General features: G+C 48.3%; 2 protein-coding genes across 6 annotated transcripts in view; both read left to right on the forward strand.

The window, feature by feature from the left end:
* The window catches only part of LOC135299814 (zinc finger protein 271-like), a 593,489-nt gene that overhangs the window by 110,436 nt on the left and 466,019 nt on the right, over positions 1-17,034 (forward strand). The window lies entirely within an intron of this gene.
* On the forward strand, positions 9,428-16,838 carry LOC135298375 (uncharacterized). 5 transcript variants are annotated; one of them, XR_010360355.1, is made up of 2 exons: positions 9,428-12,718; positions 13,588-16,838. XR_010360355.1 is itself a non-coding variant. In XM_064415945.1 (2 exons), exon 2 carries the CDS (start codon positions 14,694-14,696, stop codon positions 15,753-15,755), a length of 1,062 nt encoding a protein of 353 aa, XP_064272015.1. In that variant the 5' UTR covers positions 9,788-12,718; positions 14,692-14,693; the 3' UTR covers positions 15,756-16,838. The 5 variants fall into 5 exon arrangements, 3 of the variants coding, with proteins under 3 accessions (XP_064272015.1, XP_064272013.1, XP_064272014.1); XR_010360356.1 differs by having other exon boundaries at positions 13,591-16,838; XM_064415945.1 differs by having other exon boundaries at positions 9,788-12,718; positions 14,692-16,838.

The raw sequence follows: 17,034 nt of genomic DNA on the forward strand, positions 1-17,034 counted from the left end.
TGCAGGCTGCTGCTGTCTCTCTTAGGCTTTTGTTCTGTTTTTCTGATGGTGGCTGTGGTGTTTGCCTGGCCATTGGCAGAAGAGTTTTATGTTTTTTGCTGGGATGCGTCTTGGGCCTGCTGCTGTAGAGACACAAGCATATCCTCCCTCCCAAGTAATGAATGGGAAAGGGCCCATAATTTGTTTGGATTCAGGGTCTTTGATCAAGACAGGTGGCTTTTCTTTTTATTGGGCTGCCAATTAAATATAAAATGCCTGATGACTGGGGGAGTTGTTCAAAAAGTTGAGCACATCAAGGGCCTTGGCCAGGCTCTCAATGGGAGATAATATGTGGACTCCCTGTCTCTGTTGATCAAGGATCCTTTGGATGGAAGAGTGGGCCCTCTGGACGATGGACTGTCCTGTGGCAGAGTGTGGTATGGCTGTGACATGTTTTGTAGCCCACTGGTCAGAAAATGGTTGGAATCAGTGGGAGGTATAAGCAGGACCATGATCAGTTTTAATTTCCTGTGGAACAGGGAAGGTGGAAAAGGCTAAAAAGTAACGTTTTATAGCATCTTTTGATTTTTCAGCAGCATGGGCAGGGGCAGAAAGCGCAGCGTTGTCGGTGTGGATTGAGACGGGGATGTATTTTAGTCTCCCAAAAGGGGCTTGGTGTGTGATGTGAGATTGCCCGATCTGGAGAGTCTTTAGTCCTCTTGGATTGAGTGCAGCTCTGACAGAAGCAAAGGCACGTTGCTGACAATTTGGGCAGGTGGCTGCCATGAATCTTGCCTGATCTTGGGTAATTTTAAAGATGCTGAGCGGTGCAGGAATGTTTTGATGGTAGAAGTGGTGGCGGATCCTAGCCTGGTCAGAAAGATTCCGTAGGGAGGTTTGGAGAAGCATTGCTGAGGCATCTGCTCTAGCATTGCCTACTATAAATGCAGGAAGGGTGGTATGAGACCTTGTGTGCATGATATAGTGTGGGTGTTGTCTGTGGGACAGAAGAGAAATGAAAGGGGAAAGCAAATGCTCTAGTTGGGGTTAGAAATGTCTTTGAAAATGGAATTTTCGGCCCGCTGCACTAGGTCATAGACATGTGCCGAATCAGTGATCAAAGGAAGAGGTTCTTTGAAAGTGGAGAAGGTCCTAAGGACTGCAGTCAATTCAGCAATTTGGGCAGGGTGAGGATCCCCTGGCTTGGCTTTTGTCTCTTGAGCAATGCGGGCCCAGGGCAGTGCAGAGCAGGGTGGGAAGCAGAGCCCGGAGCCTTTGGAGGCTGCAAGCCTTAAACATCAGCCCCTGCAGCAGCCCAGATGCAGGTGCCACAGTTGCCAAGGCTGTCAAGGCCTTGAGAGCGGGCAGGTGGATTTTGCATCCCTGTGGGCTGATGGCGGCTCTGGAGCCAGGAGTGGCTGTGGCTGCAGCAGGAAGGGTGGCTGAAAGTTTCCTGCCTTGCTTTGGTGGCATGGCTGCAGGGGCCAGTGCAGTGAGAGCCCCCTCTGTGCTGGTGAGAGCTCAGCTCTTGGGGACGCGGCTGTGCCCCAGCCCAGGAGCAGCAGCAGTGGCCAGCGGCAGCAGTGGTGTCAGTGGGACCCCCTGTGCACAGGGAGCCCCAGCCGCGGGGTGGCCGTGGCAGCAGCCCCAGGGAGCTCCAGCCCCGGGATCCCGGAGCAAGTGGAAATCCCAACTGTGCAAACGCTGCCTGTGCCTCTTGGGTTTTCTTTGGTTGAGGGGATTTCGAGGTACGTTAGAAGTCTCTTTTTCTCTAACTTAGCTGTCGAAGGAAGAGTTGAGAAGTATGTGCTTCACTCTCTTAAGGTTGATTTTTACATTTTGTCTAAAACATTTTTTTGCTGGCCTGCTGAGGTTTGTTCAGCAGGTCAGCTTAAGGTACTCTTTTTGCCTCTTGGGTTGGTGTTATCTTTTATATTAAAACCTGACTATACTATGTTTACAAGAATGTTTTAATAGCTATTACTTAAGTTAGATAGTGACTTTCTACTTGAAACCAATATGTGAATGGTAATATCGTCTTTCATATGGATGCTAGCGAGAAGAAAGAGGAAGGACTGGGTACACCCAAATTTTTCTATCTATGTAGATAATACCAAACTCTTTCGTACAAGGTTCAAAACCTCTGTCTACAGTGCTCTAAATGTTTTCCGTTCACTTTGTGATTACTATTACTAGACTATCTAAATTGTTGTGACTTTTAATTCTTGACATAAAGGTGGTAACATGCTTTATGGGTTAAATTCAAAGGCCCAGGGGTCTTTGGCTACATGCCAGGGTCTCTGAACCCCCTGCCAGGGATTTAAAGCCCCCTGGCTGGGGCTGGAATCATTTAGGATGGTCAGGGGGAGGTCCGGGGTTCTGACAGTGCCCAAAGGAATGAGAAAGAGAAGTGAAGTTTTATAAAGAATCATTATTTATTTGCTGAACATCGGCAAACACGAGGATTTACAGAACACATTTCATTACAACAATCCACATAACAACAACAACAACAATCTACTGTACATATTTCCATGGGATCCTATGGAGTAACAATCTTCAAAACATATTTACAAAGAACTACTAACCTAAGAACATATTTACAAAAATATCCTAACTTTTCAAACATATATACACCGCCGTAATATCTACAGCCATCATCTGCATCAGTCCTGGAAGGAAGAAAGAAGCAAAGCTGGAGTCAGCTGCCAGCACTGGGCCCAGCTGGGCCCCAGGAGCTGGGACAGGGCTGGCAGGGCTGGTGTGGCCCCAGGCAAGTGCAGGGCAGGCCAGGGCTGGTGCTTGTGGCAGCACAATCCAGGCCCCCTGCGGGCAGCGTGTCCCTGAGCGGGGCCATCCAGCCCAGCCCCAGCCTGGCGCCAGGGCAGCCACTGTGTCTGTGGGCAGGGCATGGGGAGCATCTGCCTGTCTTACTTGTGGGGCTCCATCTTCATCCAAGGACCATGGGCTCCTCCTCATCCTTCTCATCCACTTCCATCGCCTCGATGTCATCCTCCTCATCAACTTCCATCTCCTCAACCTGGTCTTCCACGTCCACCTCCATCATCTCTTCCTCATTCAGCACCATGTCCACTTCCATCGCCACCACAGTGTCTCTGTTAGTCTGCAAGAGACAGCACAATCTCACAGTGGGGTTCCTGTCCCACACCATCCATTCCCACATGGCTGCAGCCTGCTCAAGCAGGCTGCCTCCTCCCTGGAATGGCACAGTACCTCCACTGGCGCAGCAGTGCTCATCCTGCTGGGATTGGTGCTCCAGAGCAGGCAGCAGGAAAAGGCCAGGCAGCAGCAGCAACAGCTGAGTGCTGACGGGCAGAGCGCAGAGCGAGCGCCAACTGAGCGCTGGCAGCAGGCAGAGTGTCTGCTGTGGTGGTTTCCAGGTGCTGGACGTTCCACCTGGAACGCTGTGGGAGCTGTGATGTCACAGAAGTTTCAGGGCCGCTCCACACTGGGAGATGGGCATGGTGGAATGATGAAATCCTTGAATGGTTTGGCTAGGAAGGGACCCTAAGGATCATCTGGTTGCAAGCTGAGCAGCCTCCCAGCACAGCAGGTTGCTGCGGCCCCTGTCCAAGCTGGCCTTGGATGTTGGTGGGCATGGGGTATGCACAGCCTCTCTGCGCTGGTCCCTGTGTCAGGGACAAGCACCCTGAGAGGAAAGAAGTTCTTGCCATCATGGAATGGATTCCAGCTCTTGCAGTTTCATCCCATTCCCCCTTGTTCTGTGACTTCAGTTGCTGACAAAGAGTCCTCTCCCACTTCCCTGTGGGTCAGGCTGTTCCTGCAGTGTCACACATGTGGCTGAAGCTGCAGCCAGGAGAGAGAGAAGCCAAGCTGGCAGAGAGAGGAAATGGGGAAAGTGACATGAGAGATGAGAGGAGAAGGAAAAAGTAGAGACATGCAAGGCATTGGGTTGGGTGGGCTGTGGCATTCATGCCTTTTATTAGAGGCCAGGTTCTCTCGTGCACTCAATGACTGTGTGATTGCGGCGTGTCCACAGTGAGCCCATGTGAGCGAGCTGCACTCCCAGAGGCCGGAGCACACTTGCTTCAAGTGCTGATGAATGAGGCCAGAGATGGGTCTTTGTGTGGAACTCCAAACGCTGTGCATTGCCATGAAGAGGGTCCAGGGCCAGAGAGAAAATGAGGCTGGGGTCTGAAGGTTTCATTCGGGGGGGAGAAGGGGTGAAGCCAGGACCAGCAGGGGAGAAGAGAGAGGAGAACATTGTCTGGAGAGTAGATATAAGGAAAAAATGGCAGTTGAAGTGGGTGATAGCAACAAAACCTGCGGATTGCAAGAGGCTGCAAGTGGCCATGGGTGAGAGCCTTGCATTCAGAGGGGTTTCTCTGTTTCACCTTGGTCCCCTTTGCCCTAAGGTATTACAGTTGCAATGAGAGGCCCCTGGGCCTCCACAAGTGCCCCCTTTTTGTTTTCAAGAATGAAGGCTTCTGCCATGGACTTTTGCAAGCGTTGAGCAAAACTGGATAGAATAACCAAGACAATGAATACAAGAAACAAAGCCCACAAAACAGTCTTGACTAAATCACAGAATCACAGAAACATGAGTTTGGAAGAGACCCCTAAGATCATCAAGTCCAACCTATGCCCTAACATCTCAACTAGACTATAGCACCAAGTGGCATGTCCAGTCTTTTTTTAAACACATCCAGTGATGGTGATTCCACCACCTCCCTGGGAAGACAGTTCCAGTGCTTTATTATTCTTTCAGTGAAAATTTTTTTCCTAATATCTAACCTATACCTTCCCTGACGTAGCTTGAGACTGTGTCCCCTTGTTCTGTCAGTTGCTGCCCGGTGGAAGAGACCGACCCCCACCTGTCTACAACCTCCCTTCAGGAAGTTGTAGAGAGCAATAAGGTCACCTCTAAGCCTCCTCTTCTCCAGGCTAAACAACCCCAGCTCCCTCAAATGTTCCTCGTAGGGCTTGTTTTCCAAGCCCCTCACCAGCCTCGTTGCTCTCCTCTGGACACGCTCAAGTATCTCAATATCCTTCCTAAATTGAGGGGCCCAGAACTGGACACAGTACTCAAGATGTGGCCTCACCAGTGCCGAGTACAGGGGGAGAATGACCTCCCTGCTCCTGCTGCTCACACAAGTCCTAATGCAGGCCAGGATGCCGTTGGCCTTCTTGGCCACCAAGGCACATTGCTGGCTCATATCCAATCGGCTGTCAACCAGCACCCCCAGGTCCCTTTCTGCCTGAACACTATCCAGCCACACCGTCCCCAGCCTGTAACGCTGTAGGGGATTTTTGTGGCCAAAATGCAGAACACGGCACTTAGACTTATTAGACTTCATATTGTTGGACGTAAAGATGAAAGCCAGCCTTTCATGCCCCAGTCTTTCAACAGTCCAGTGAGCCAGTCGTTGTTGCCTTTTGTCTGGATCTTATTGATTTGATCTGTGAGCAGCTGGCCGCTCTGGTATACTGAGTCCCTATGTGAGAAGAGGTTGACATGCGTGGCCATGGGCAAGAAATTGTGGCTTGGCTGTGGAACCACCCATGCGAAGGCATGCGGCATAGTTAGGAGCATCCAGCTTCCTGCTGCAGTGGCAAGAAAGGACAGCATCCTTTGACTTTAGCTAATTTACTAGTGGGTGGAGGCTTGGGTGGCCTGAAAGTAAAGAGATAGGGAGATTGCAATGTGAAACTGAAATTCTGGTCCCACTAAACTTTCTCTTCTGTAAGGCAAGGGTTTGAAGTCAGCTTATTAGAAGAATCAAATATCAAGGCTAGAATACAGTTTTTCCAATTGTTAAGCGGTATATCGCAGTTAGTGGTGTCTGAGCTCTCTTGGTGTTGGTGTGTGCGGTCCACACTGCTTAGGAGATCTTCTTCTGTCCTTCTTCTTCTTCTTTTGCAGGCTGCTGCTGTCTCTCTTAGGCTTTTGTTCTGTTTTTCTGATGGTGGCTGTGGTGTTTGCCTGGCCATTGGCAGAAGAGTTTTATGTTTTTTGCTGGGATGCGTCTTGGGCCTGCTGCTGTAGAGACACAAGCATATCCTCCCTCCCAAGTAATGAATGGGAAAGGGCCCATAATTTGTTTGGATTCAGGGTCTTTGATCAACACAGGTGGCTTTTCTTTTTATTGGGCTGCCAATTAAATATAAAATGCCTGATGACTGGGGGAGTTGTTGAAAAAGTTGAGCACATCAAGGGCCTTGGCCTCCAATGGGAGATACTATGTGGACTCCCTGTCTCTGTTGATCAAGGATCCTTTGGATGGAAGAGTGGGCCCTCTGGACTATGGACTGTCCTGTGGCAGAGTGTGGTATGGCTGTGACATGTTTTGTAGCCCACTGGTCAGAAAATGGTTGGAATCAGTGGGAGGTATAAGCAGGACCATGATCAGTTTTAATTTCCTGTGGAACAGGGAAGGTGGAAAAGGCTAAAAAGTAACGTTTTATAGCATCTTTTGATTTTTCAGCAGCATGGGCAGGGGCAGAAAGCGCAGCGTTGTCGGTGTGGATTGAGACGGGGATGTATTTTAGTCTCCCAAAAGGGGCTTGGTGTGTGATGTGAGATTGCCCGATCTGGAGAGTCTTTAGTCCTCTTGGATTGAGTGCAGCTCTGACAGAAGCAAAGGCACGTTGCTGACAATTTGGGCAGGTGGCTGCCATGAATCTTGCCTGATCTTGGGTAATTTTAAAGATGCTGAGCGGTGCAGGAATGTTTTGATGGTAGAAGTGGTGGCGGATCCTAGCCTGGTCAGAAAGATTCCGTAGGGAGGTTTGGAGAAGCATTGCTGAGGCATCTGCTCTAGCATTGCCTACTATAAATGCAGGAAGGGTGGTATGAGACCTTGTGTGCATGATATAGTGTGGGTGTTGTCTGTGGGACAGAAGAGAAATGAAAGGGGAAAGCAAATGCTCTAGTTGGGGTTAGAAATGTCTTTGAAAATGGAATTTTCGGCCCGCTGCACTAGGTCATAGACATGTGCCGAATCAGTGATCAAAGGAAGAGGTTCTTTGAAAGTGGAGAAGGTCCTAAGGACTGCAGTCAATTCAGCAATTTGGGCAGGGTGAGGATCCCCTGGCTTGGCTTTTGTCTCTTGAGCAATGCGGGCCCAGGGCAGTGCAGAGCAGGGTGGGAAGCAGAGCCCGGAGCCTTTGGAGGCTGCAAGCCTTAAACATCAGCCCCTGCAGCAGCCCAGATGCAGGTGCCACAGTTGCCAAGGCTGTCAAGGCCTTGAGAGCGGGCAGGTGGATTTTGCATCCCTGTGGGCTGATGGCGGCTCTGGAGCCAGGAGTGGCTGTGGCTGCAGCAGGAAGGGTGGCTGAAAGTTTCCTGCCTTGCTTTGGTGGCATGGCTGCAGGGGCCAGTGCAGCGAGAGCCCCCTCTGTGCTGGTGAGAGCTCAGCTCTTGGGGACGCGGCTGTGCCCCAGCCCAGGAGCAGCAGCAGTGGCCAGCGGCAGCAGTGGTGTCAGTGGGACGCCCTGTGCACAGGGAGCCCCAGCCGCGGGGTAGCCGTGGCAGCAGCCCCAGGGAGCTCCAGCCCCGGGATCCCGGAACAAGTGGAAATCCCAACTGTGCAAACGCTGCCTGTGCCTCTTGGGTTTTCTTTGGTTGAGGGGATTTCGAGGTACGTTAGAAGTCTCTTTTTCTCTAACTTAGCTGTCGAAGGAAGAGTTGAGAAGTATGTGCTTCACTCTCTTAAGGTTGATTTTTATATTTTGTCTAAAACATTTTTTTGCTGGCCTGCTGAGGTTTGTTCAGCAGGTCAGCTTAAGGTACTCTTTTTGCCTCTTGGGTTGGTGTTATCTTTTATATTAAAACCTGACTATACTATGTTTACAAGAATGTTTTAATAGCTATTACTTAAGTTAGATAGTGACTTTCTACTTGAAACCAATATGTGAATGGTAATATCGTCTTTCATATGGATGCTAGCGAGAAGAAAGAGGAAGGACTGGGTACACCCAAATTTTTCTATCTATGTAGATAATACCAAACTCTTTCGTACAAGGTTCCAAACCTCTGTCTACAGTGCTCTAAATGTTTTCCGTTCACTTTGTGATTACTATTACTAGACTATCTAAATTGTTGTGACTTTTAATTCTTGACATAAAGGTGGTAACATGCTTTATGGGTTAAATTCAAAGGCCCAGGGTTCTTTGGCTACATGCCAGGGTCTCTGAACCCCCTGCCAGGGATTTAAAGCCCCCTGGCTGGGGCTGGAATCATTTAGGATGGTCAGGGGGAGGTCCGGGGTTCTGACAGTGCCCAAAGGAATGAGAAAGAGAAGTGAAGTTTTATAAAGAATCATTATTTATTTGCTGAACATCGGCAAACACGAGGATTTACAGAACACATTTCATTACAACAATCCTCATAACAACAACAACAACAATCTACTGCACATATTTCCATGGGATCCTATGGAGTAACAATCTTCAAAACATATTTACAAAGAACTACTAACCTAAGAACGTATTTACAAAAATATCCTAACTTTTCAAACATATATACACCGCCGTAATATCTACAGCCATCATCTGCATCAGTCCTGGAAGGAAGAAAGAAGCAAAGCTGGAGTCAGCTGCCAGCACTGGGCCCAGCTGGGCCCCAGGAGCTGGGACAGGGCTGGCAGGGCTGGTGTGGCCCCAGGCAAGTGCAGGGCAGGCCAGGGCTGGTGCTTGTGGCAGCACAATCCAGGCCCCCTGCGGGCAGCGTGTCCCTGAGCGGGGCCATCCAGCCCAGCCCCAGCCTGGCGCCAGGGCAGCCACTGTGTCTGTGGGCAGGGCATGGGGAGCATCTGCCTGTCTTACTTGTGGGGCTCCATCTTCATCCAAGGACCATGGGCTCCTCCTCATCCTTCTCATCCACTTCCATCGCCTCGATGTCATCCTCCTCATCAACTTCCATCTCCTCAACCTGGTCTTCCACGTCCACCTCCATCATCTCTTCCTCATTCAGCACCATGTCCACTTCCATCGCCACCACAGTGTCTCTGTTAGTCTGCAAGAGACAGCACAATCTCACAGTGGGGTTCCTGTCCCACACCATCCATTCCCACATGGCTGCAGCCTGCTCAAGCAGGCTGCCTCCTCCCTGGAATGGCACAGTACCTCCACTGGCGCAGCAGTGCTCATCCTGCTGGGGTTGGTGCTCCAGAGCAGGCAGCAGGAAAAGGCCAGGCAGCAGCAGCAACAGCTGAGTGCTGACGGGCAGAGCGCAGAGCGAGCGCCAACTGAGCGCTGGCAGCAGGCAGAGTGTCTGCTGTGGTGGTTTCCAGGTGCTGGACGTTCCACCTGGAACACTGTGGGAGCTGTGATGTCACAGAAGTTTCAGGGCCGCTCCACACTGGGAGATGGGCATGGTGGAATGATGAAATCCTTGAATGGTTTGGCCTGGAAGGGACCCTAAAGATCATCTGGTTGCAAGCTGAGCAGCCTCCCAGCACAGCAGGTTGCTGCGGCCCCTGTCCAAGCTGGCCTTGGATGTTGGTGGGCATGGGGTATGCACAGCCTCTCTGCGCTGGTCCCTGTGTCAGGGACAAGCACCCTGAGAGGAAAGAACTTCTTGCCATCATGGAATGGATTCCAGCTCTTGCAGTTTCATCCCATTCCCCCTTGTTCTGTGACTTCAGTTGCTGACAAAGAGTCCTCTCCCACTTCCCTGTGGGTCAGGCTGTTCCTGCAGGGTCACACATGTGGCTGAAGCTGCAGCCAGGAGAGAGAGAAGCCAAGCTGGCAGAGAGAGGAAATGGGGAAAGTGACATGAGAGATGAGAGGAGAAGGAAAAAGTAGAGACATGCAAGGCATTGGGTTGGGTGGGCTGTGGCATTCATGCCTTTTATTAGAGGCCAGGTTCTCTGGTGCACTCAATGACTGTGTGATTGCGGCGTGTCCACAGTGAGCCCGTGTGAGCGAGCTGCACTCCCAGAGGCCGGAGCACACTTGCTTCAAGTGCTGATGAATGAGGCCAGAGATGGGTCTTTGTGTGGAACTCCAAACGCTGTGCATTGCCATGAAGAGTGTTGTCCTGGGTTGACTATATGATGCTTTTATCCCCAATCGTCTTGTTCTGTTTATACTGAATAATATGTTTTAAACCTTTAAGACTCTCTTCCAGACAGTGAGGACGGGAGGGAAGAAGCGCACAGTTTGTTTTCAGACTGCTCTCACTCCTCCACATTCCTGCTCCTGGACTGTGTTGTCTGCGGATGGACAGACAGCCGGACAGAGCTCCTTTTTTCCCTTTTTCTTTTTTTTAGTTAGTTTTAGCTGGCTGAGGCAAAGAAGTTCTCCAGATTGTGATTTTTTTCCTGTTTTCTTGGACCTGTTCAAGCCTGCTCTGCACTGAACACCCAGAAGAGCACCGGCAGCTCCACCTGTAGCCCCTGGCCAGGCCTAGGCCGCGGCGTTTCCAGCACCAGAGACTGATCAGAGACTGAGTGAGCCAAGCTGCAACCAAGAGAGAGGACTGTTCTGAGTTTGCTTTCCTTGGATCAGTGAGAAGTTTTATTGTTTAATATTGTTTGGTTTCTATTGTTTAATAAACAGGTTTCTTTCCACTTTTCTCCAAAGAAATATTTTCTCCTGAACCGGTTGGAGGGTGGAGGGGCAATTGGATCTGCTTTTGTAGAGAAGCCCCTTTGGGAGTTATCTCCCAAACTTGCCCTAAACCAAGACAAATACAGCTAGTGGCGCCCAACGCGTGGCTTGAGAAAGTGGAAAAAAACCCTTTATTGATTGTAGGTTTGTTGTGCTTGGTGTGTAGTAGGTTAAAGTACCCAGTAGCCATGTTATTTGAATTTGTAATGTCTCTTGGGGAGGCCTTTATGTGGCTCTGGTCTCTAGACCTTTTTGAGGTTTCAATACCTTTCTGGTCACTAGGATTATTGTCCCTATCACGTAGTTTTTGCGGTAAAGGGGCATGGATTAGATTAGCTATTGTGTTAGCCTTGGTGATAATGATTTATAAGGCGTTTACAAAAATACTGGCGTCTGTTTACGATATGTATGGTTTATGGTTTCTTCGTCTTACCCTGCATCCCAGTTCTAGCAGTATGTTTTGGGAATTTATTAGTAATTGCACCCAGCTGGTTAGAGGAGGAGCAAGGAATGAGGCTTTCCAGCCTTTCCTTTCCTTCTTCTCCTTTGAATCTGTTATGTCACTTTTGGAGAATGTTCAGTTTCCCCTGAATATTAAAGAGACCATCTTTCTGGCATTTAATCTAGTAGGCTTCCTCTATATGGTCTGCAGCTTCTCTAGAATGAGGGCTGAGATGTCTAGAAGAGCTGATGAGAACCCTGACCCAGAAGTAGACCCACGTGTGGAGAATCCTGAGTGGGGTGGAGAATGGGAAAATATGAGCCAAATCCTGAAAGAATTCTCTGACCCTATAGTCTGGGACTTTCCCCATGAACAAATTCAGAACCCAGCTGAGGTGGGGAAATATCTGAAAGAGAAGTATCTCAATGATAGCCCTAAGGAGAAAAGGATCATTGCAGTGAGCTGGGCCCTAGCATATGCTTATCGTACACTGCTAGATACTCTAGGGCAGCAGACCGAGGAACGGGGGCAGGGAGATACATCAAGAGCTATCCCAATCGCTCAAGTTGCAACCAACACCCCAAGCTCAAAACCAGCAGCTAAACCACATAGTGAACCTAAGCCAGTGGTTAAACCAAACAATAAGCCTCAACCAATAGCTGTTGCTACTAGCACTAAAAGTAAGAAGTGCACAGACAAGACCGATCGACCAATAGATGATAATGATGATGATGCAAAAGAAAGACCCTCAACATTTCCTAACATAAAATCAGGAGTCAAAGCAACTAACACAAAATCAGAAGCCAATATTAAGTCCTTCTCCCTAAAAGACCTGCGTGGCCTAAGGAAGGATTACACCCGACGATCTGATAAATCCATAATTAGCTGGTTAGTCTGTCTTTAAAATGCTGCAAGCGAAGCTACAATTCTGAATAACACAGAAGCGAAGCATTTGAGATCCCTGTCACATGATCCTGTCATTGACCAAAGCATGATGAGGGGGGCTAACCCTCACAGCCTCTGGGTACAGGTCTTAAACAGTGTAGCACAAAGATACCTGTGTGCCGATGATCTCTACATGCAGCAAACACAGTAAAAAACCATAGAACAAAAGATTCAACGCTTGAAAAAAATAACAATAAGAGAAATTATATTCTCAGATGACATAACAACTAAAAATCCAGACTTAGTACCATGCACATCTGTGATGTGGCGAAAACTAGTACAACTTGAACCACATGAATATGCATCTGCTCTAGCTATCATAAAGCGAGATAACACGGATGAGACTGTGCTTGACATGGCAAAGAAACTCCGAGCTTATGCAGATGCTGTGCATAGCCCCACACATGCCAGAATCGCAGCGGTGGAAACACGTCTGCAGAGATTAGAAGATAAGATAAAAAAGAATCATAAGAAGCTTAGAAAAGAGATTAAAGAAAACCTTCTCCAAATCTCAGCAGTACAGATCAGAGGTTCTAGTACCCAACGCAGACGTTCCCCAGATGGAGAAAGAAAGTACACCCCACGAGCTGAGCTGTGGTTCTTTCTGCGTAATTGTAGAGAAAACATGAAGCTATAAGATGAAAAATCCACCGCTGCTCTGGCCCGAAAAGTACGTGAATTAAAAGAAGACAAAGCTCAGAGAAGAAGTTCCACCACAAGGAAAGCAGCTCCAGTTACCCATAGCCAAACTGCCAGGTATGATAATAATAATGACATGTCTAATCCCCTTGAAAAAACCTCTAAGACATATGCCCAAAGAAAGAAAGATAACCAAGCTTAGAGGAGCCCTGCCGCTAGCCAAGTAGAAGCTAAAAAAAATCTTGTTTTCTGGACAGTATAGATTCGTTGGCCTAGCACATCAGAACCACAAAAGTATAAAGCTTTAGTCAACACTGGTGCACAGTGTACCATAATTCCATCAAGACACGTAGGGACAGAATCCGTTTCTATCGCTGGTGTGACAGGGAGATCACAAGACTTCACTTTAGTAGAAGCTGATGTGAGCTTGACTGAGAATGAGTAGAAGAAACATCCTATTGTGACTGGCCCAAAAGCCCCATGTATCCTGGGCATAGATTATCTGTGAAGTAGGTATTTCAAAGACCCAAAAGGACTGAAGTAAGCATTTAAGATAGCAACTATAGTAACAGAGGGCGTCCAGCAATTGAATACCTTGCCTAGACTGTCTGAAAATCCATCTACAATAAAGCTTCTAAAGAGAAAAGAACAACAAGTACCAATTGCCACTTCCACAGTACATCATCGACAATATAAAACCACTCGAGATGCTGTAATTCCCATCCATAAGATGATGCGAGAGCTAGAGAGCCAAAGAATAGTCAACAAAACCCACTCACCCTTCAACAGCCCCATCTAGCCTGTGCATAAATCTAAAAGAGAATAGAGACTGACGGTTAACTACCGTGCATTAAATAAAGTGAGTCCACCACTGAGCGCTGCTGTACCAGACATATTAGAGCTCCAGTATGAGCTTGAGTCCAAAGCAGCGAAGTAGTATGCCACTATCAATATTGCCAATACATTTTTCTCCATTCCGCTGACAGCAGAATGCAAGCCTCAGTTTGCCTTCACCTAGAGAGGTGTGCAGTACACTTGAAACCGACTGCCCCAGGAGTAGAAGCACAGTCCTACCATCTGCCATAGACTGATCCAAAGTACACTAGAAAAAGGTAAAACTCCAGAACATCTGCAGTATATTGATGACATCATTATATAGGGGAAGACAGCAGCAGAAGTGTTTGAGAAAAGAGAGAAAATTATCCAAATTCTCCTGAAAGCCGGCTTTACCATCAAGAAGAGCAAAGTCAAAAGACCTGCTCAAGAAATCCAGTTTCTAAGAGTAAAGTAGCAAGACGAACAGCGTCAGATTCCCACTGATGTCATCAACAAGATAACAGCAATGTCTCCACCATCGAACAAGAAGGAAACACAAGCTTTCCTAAGTGCCATAGGTTTTTAGAAAATGCACATTCCTGAATATAGTCAAATCGTGAGCCCTCTCTATCTAGTCACCCATAAAAAGAACACTTTCCACTAGAGCCCTGAACAGCAACAAGCCTTCGTCCAAATTAAGCAAAAAATCGCTCATGCAGTAACCCTTAGCCCAGTCAAAACAAGACCAGATGTGAAAAATGTGCTCTATTCTACAGCCGGGAACCATGGTTTGTCCTAGAACTTGTAGCAGAAAGTGCCTGAAGAGACTCGAAGCCGACCACTGGGATTTTAGAGTCGAAACTACAGAAAGTCTGAAGCCAACTATACTCCAACAGAGAAAGAAATTTTAGCAACCTATAAAAGAGTCCAAACTGCCTCAGAAGTAATAAACACCGAAGCACAACTCCTCCTGGCACCCCGACTACCAGTACTGGGGTGGATGTTCAAAGCAAAAGTTCCCTCTACCCACCATGCCACCAGTGCTACATAAAATAAGTAGATTGCTCTCATAACACAGCGTGCCTGTATTAGAAAGCTGAATTGCCCTGAAATTCTAGAAATAATTACAAACTAGCCAGAAAGTAAAAACTTCAGTCTCACTGATAAAGAAGAACAAGAAATGACACATGCTGAAGAAGCTCCTCCATATAACCAACTGCCAGCGGAAGAAACACAATATGCTCTTTTTACTGATGGTTCCTGTCGCATGGTAGGAATGAATCGGAAGTGGAAAGCAGCCGTATGGAGCCCCACACGACAGGTTGCAGAGGCCACTGAAGGAGAAGATGGATCGAGCCAACTTGCTGAACTCAAAGCTGTTCAACTGGCCTTGGACATTGCTGAAAGAGAGAAGTGGCCAAAGCTCTACCTCTACACTGATTCATGGATGGTAGCCAACACTCTGTGGGGATGGCTGGAGAGGTGGAAAGAGGCTAATTGGCAGCGTAGAGGAAAACCAGTTTGGGCTGTTGAAGAGTGGAAAGACATCGCTACCAGGGTAGGGAGGCTACCTGTGAAGGTCCGCCATGTAGATGCCCATGTCCTCAAGAGTAGAGCTAATGAGGAGCACAAGAACAATGAGCAGGTAGACCAGGCTGCAAAGATAGGGGTGTCCAAGACAAACCTAGATTGGGAGCATAAGGGAGAGTTATTCCTAGCTCGATGGGCCCATGATGCCTCAGGTCATCAGGGTAGAGATGCCACCTATAAGTGGGCACGAGACCGAGGAGTGGATTTAACCATAGACAGTATTTCTCAAGTTATCCACAGCTGTGAGACGTGTGCTGCCGTCAAACAGGCCAAGCGGATGAAGCCCCTATGGTATGGTGGGCGGTGGTCCAAGTACAAGTATGGGGAGGCCTGGCAGATTGACTACATCACACTGCCCCACACACACCAAGGCAAGTGCTACGTGCTCACAATGGTAGAAGCCACCACAGGATGGTTGGAGACCTACCCTGTGCCTCATGCTACTGCCCAGAACACCATCCTGTGCCTGGAAAAGCAAGTCCTGTGGAGACATGGTACCCCTGAGAGGACTGAGTCAGACAACAGGACTCATTTCAAGAACAGCCTTATTAGCACCTGGGCCAGAGAACATGGCACTGAGTGGGTGTACCATAACCCCTACCATGCACCAGCTGCGGGAAAAGTGGAAAGGTACAATGGGCTGCTAAAAACCACCTTAAAAGCCTTAGGTGGGGGATCTTTCAAAAATTGGGAGCAGCATTTGGCAAAGGCCACCTGGTTAGTTAATACCCGAGGCTCTACTAACTGATTGGGCCCTGCCCAATCTGAGCCTTTGCATAGAGTAGATGGAGACAAAGTCCCAGTGGTACATGTCAGGGGTTTGTTAGGGAAGACAGTTTGGATCAATCCTACCTTGAGTACAGACAAACCCATTTGCGGAGTTGTTTTTGCTCAGGGACCAGGTTGCACATGGTGGATAATGCAAAAAGATGGAAGAACAGGATGTGTACCTCAGGGAGATCTGATTGTTGGGTGAGAACTATGTATAAATATCACTGTTTGCTGAATGTTACCACCATTGTCTGTGTATAGCTGTATATTAGATGTATAATATATGTGTTTGTAGAGTAAGAATATATATTAGTTTTAGTAGTAAGCCGATGATATGGGGATAAGGGGTGGAATGTCCTGGGTTGACTATATGATGCTTTTATCCCCAATCGTCTTGTTCTGTTTATACTGAATAATATGTTTTACACCTTTAAGACTCTCTTCCAGACAGTGAAGAGGGGAGGGAAGAAGCGCACAGTTTGTTTTCAGACTGCTCTCACTCCTCCACATTCCTGCTCCTGGACTGTGTTTTCTGCGGATGGACAGACAGCCGGACAGAGCTCCTTTTTCCCTATTTTCTTGCTTTTAGTTAGTTTTACCTAGCTGAAGCAAAGAAGTTCCCTGGACTGTGATTTTTTCCTTTTTTCTTGGACCTGTTCAAGCCTGCTCTGCACTGAACACCCAGAAGAGCACCAGCAGCTCCACCTGTAGCCCCCCTGTCTGGGCCTGGGCAGCAGCATTTCCAGCACCAGAGAGACTGATCAAAGACTGAGTGAGCCGAGCTGCAACCCAGGGAGGTGGCCGTTCTGAGTTTGCTTGTTTTTTTGGATCAGTGAAAAGTTTTGTTGTTTAATATTGTTTGGGTTCTATTGTTTAATAAACAGGTTTCTTTCCACTTTTTCTCCAAGGAGATATTTTCTCCCAAACTGGTTGGAGGGTGGAGGGGCAATTGAATCTGCTTTTGTAGAGAAGCCCCTTTGGGGGTTATCTCCCAAATTTTCCCTAAACCAGGACAAAGTCCAAGGGACAAATTTGTGCCAATGAACTTCACACCTTGAACTAGGAGGATCTGTGCTCAGCAGAGTCTGGGGACAGAGAGGGTTTCCAAAGGAAATCTTGGTCCATGTGGGGCTGAGGCTCCCTCCAGGCTGGCTCCAGCCCCTCAGGGTGCCCACAGCCCAGTGCCCCCTCCTTAGCCCTGGGGCTGCCCAGGGAAGAGCCATGGCTGAAGCTCTGCAGGAGCACACAGGCTCAGC

This window comes from Passer domesticus, chromosome 4, assembly GCF_036417665.1.
Source record: "Passer domesticus isolate bPasDom1 chromosome 4, bPasDom1.hap1, whole genome shotgun sequence".
NCBI classification, from domain to species: domain Eukaryota; kingdom Metazoa; phylum Chordata; class Aves; order Passeriformes; family Passeridae; genus Passer; species Passer domesticus.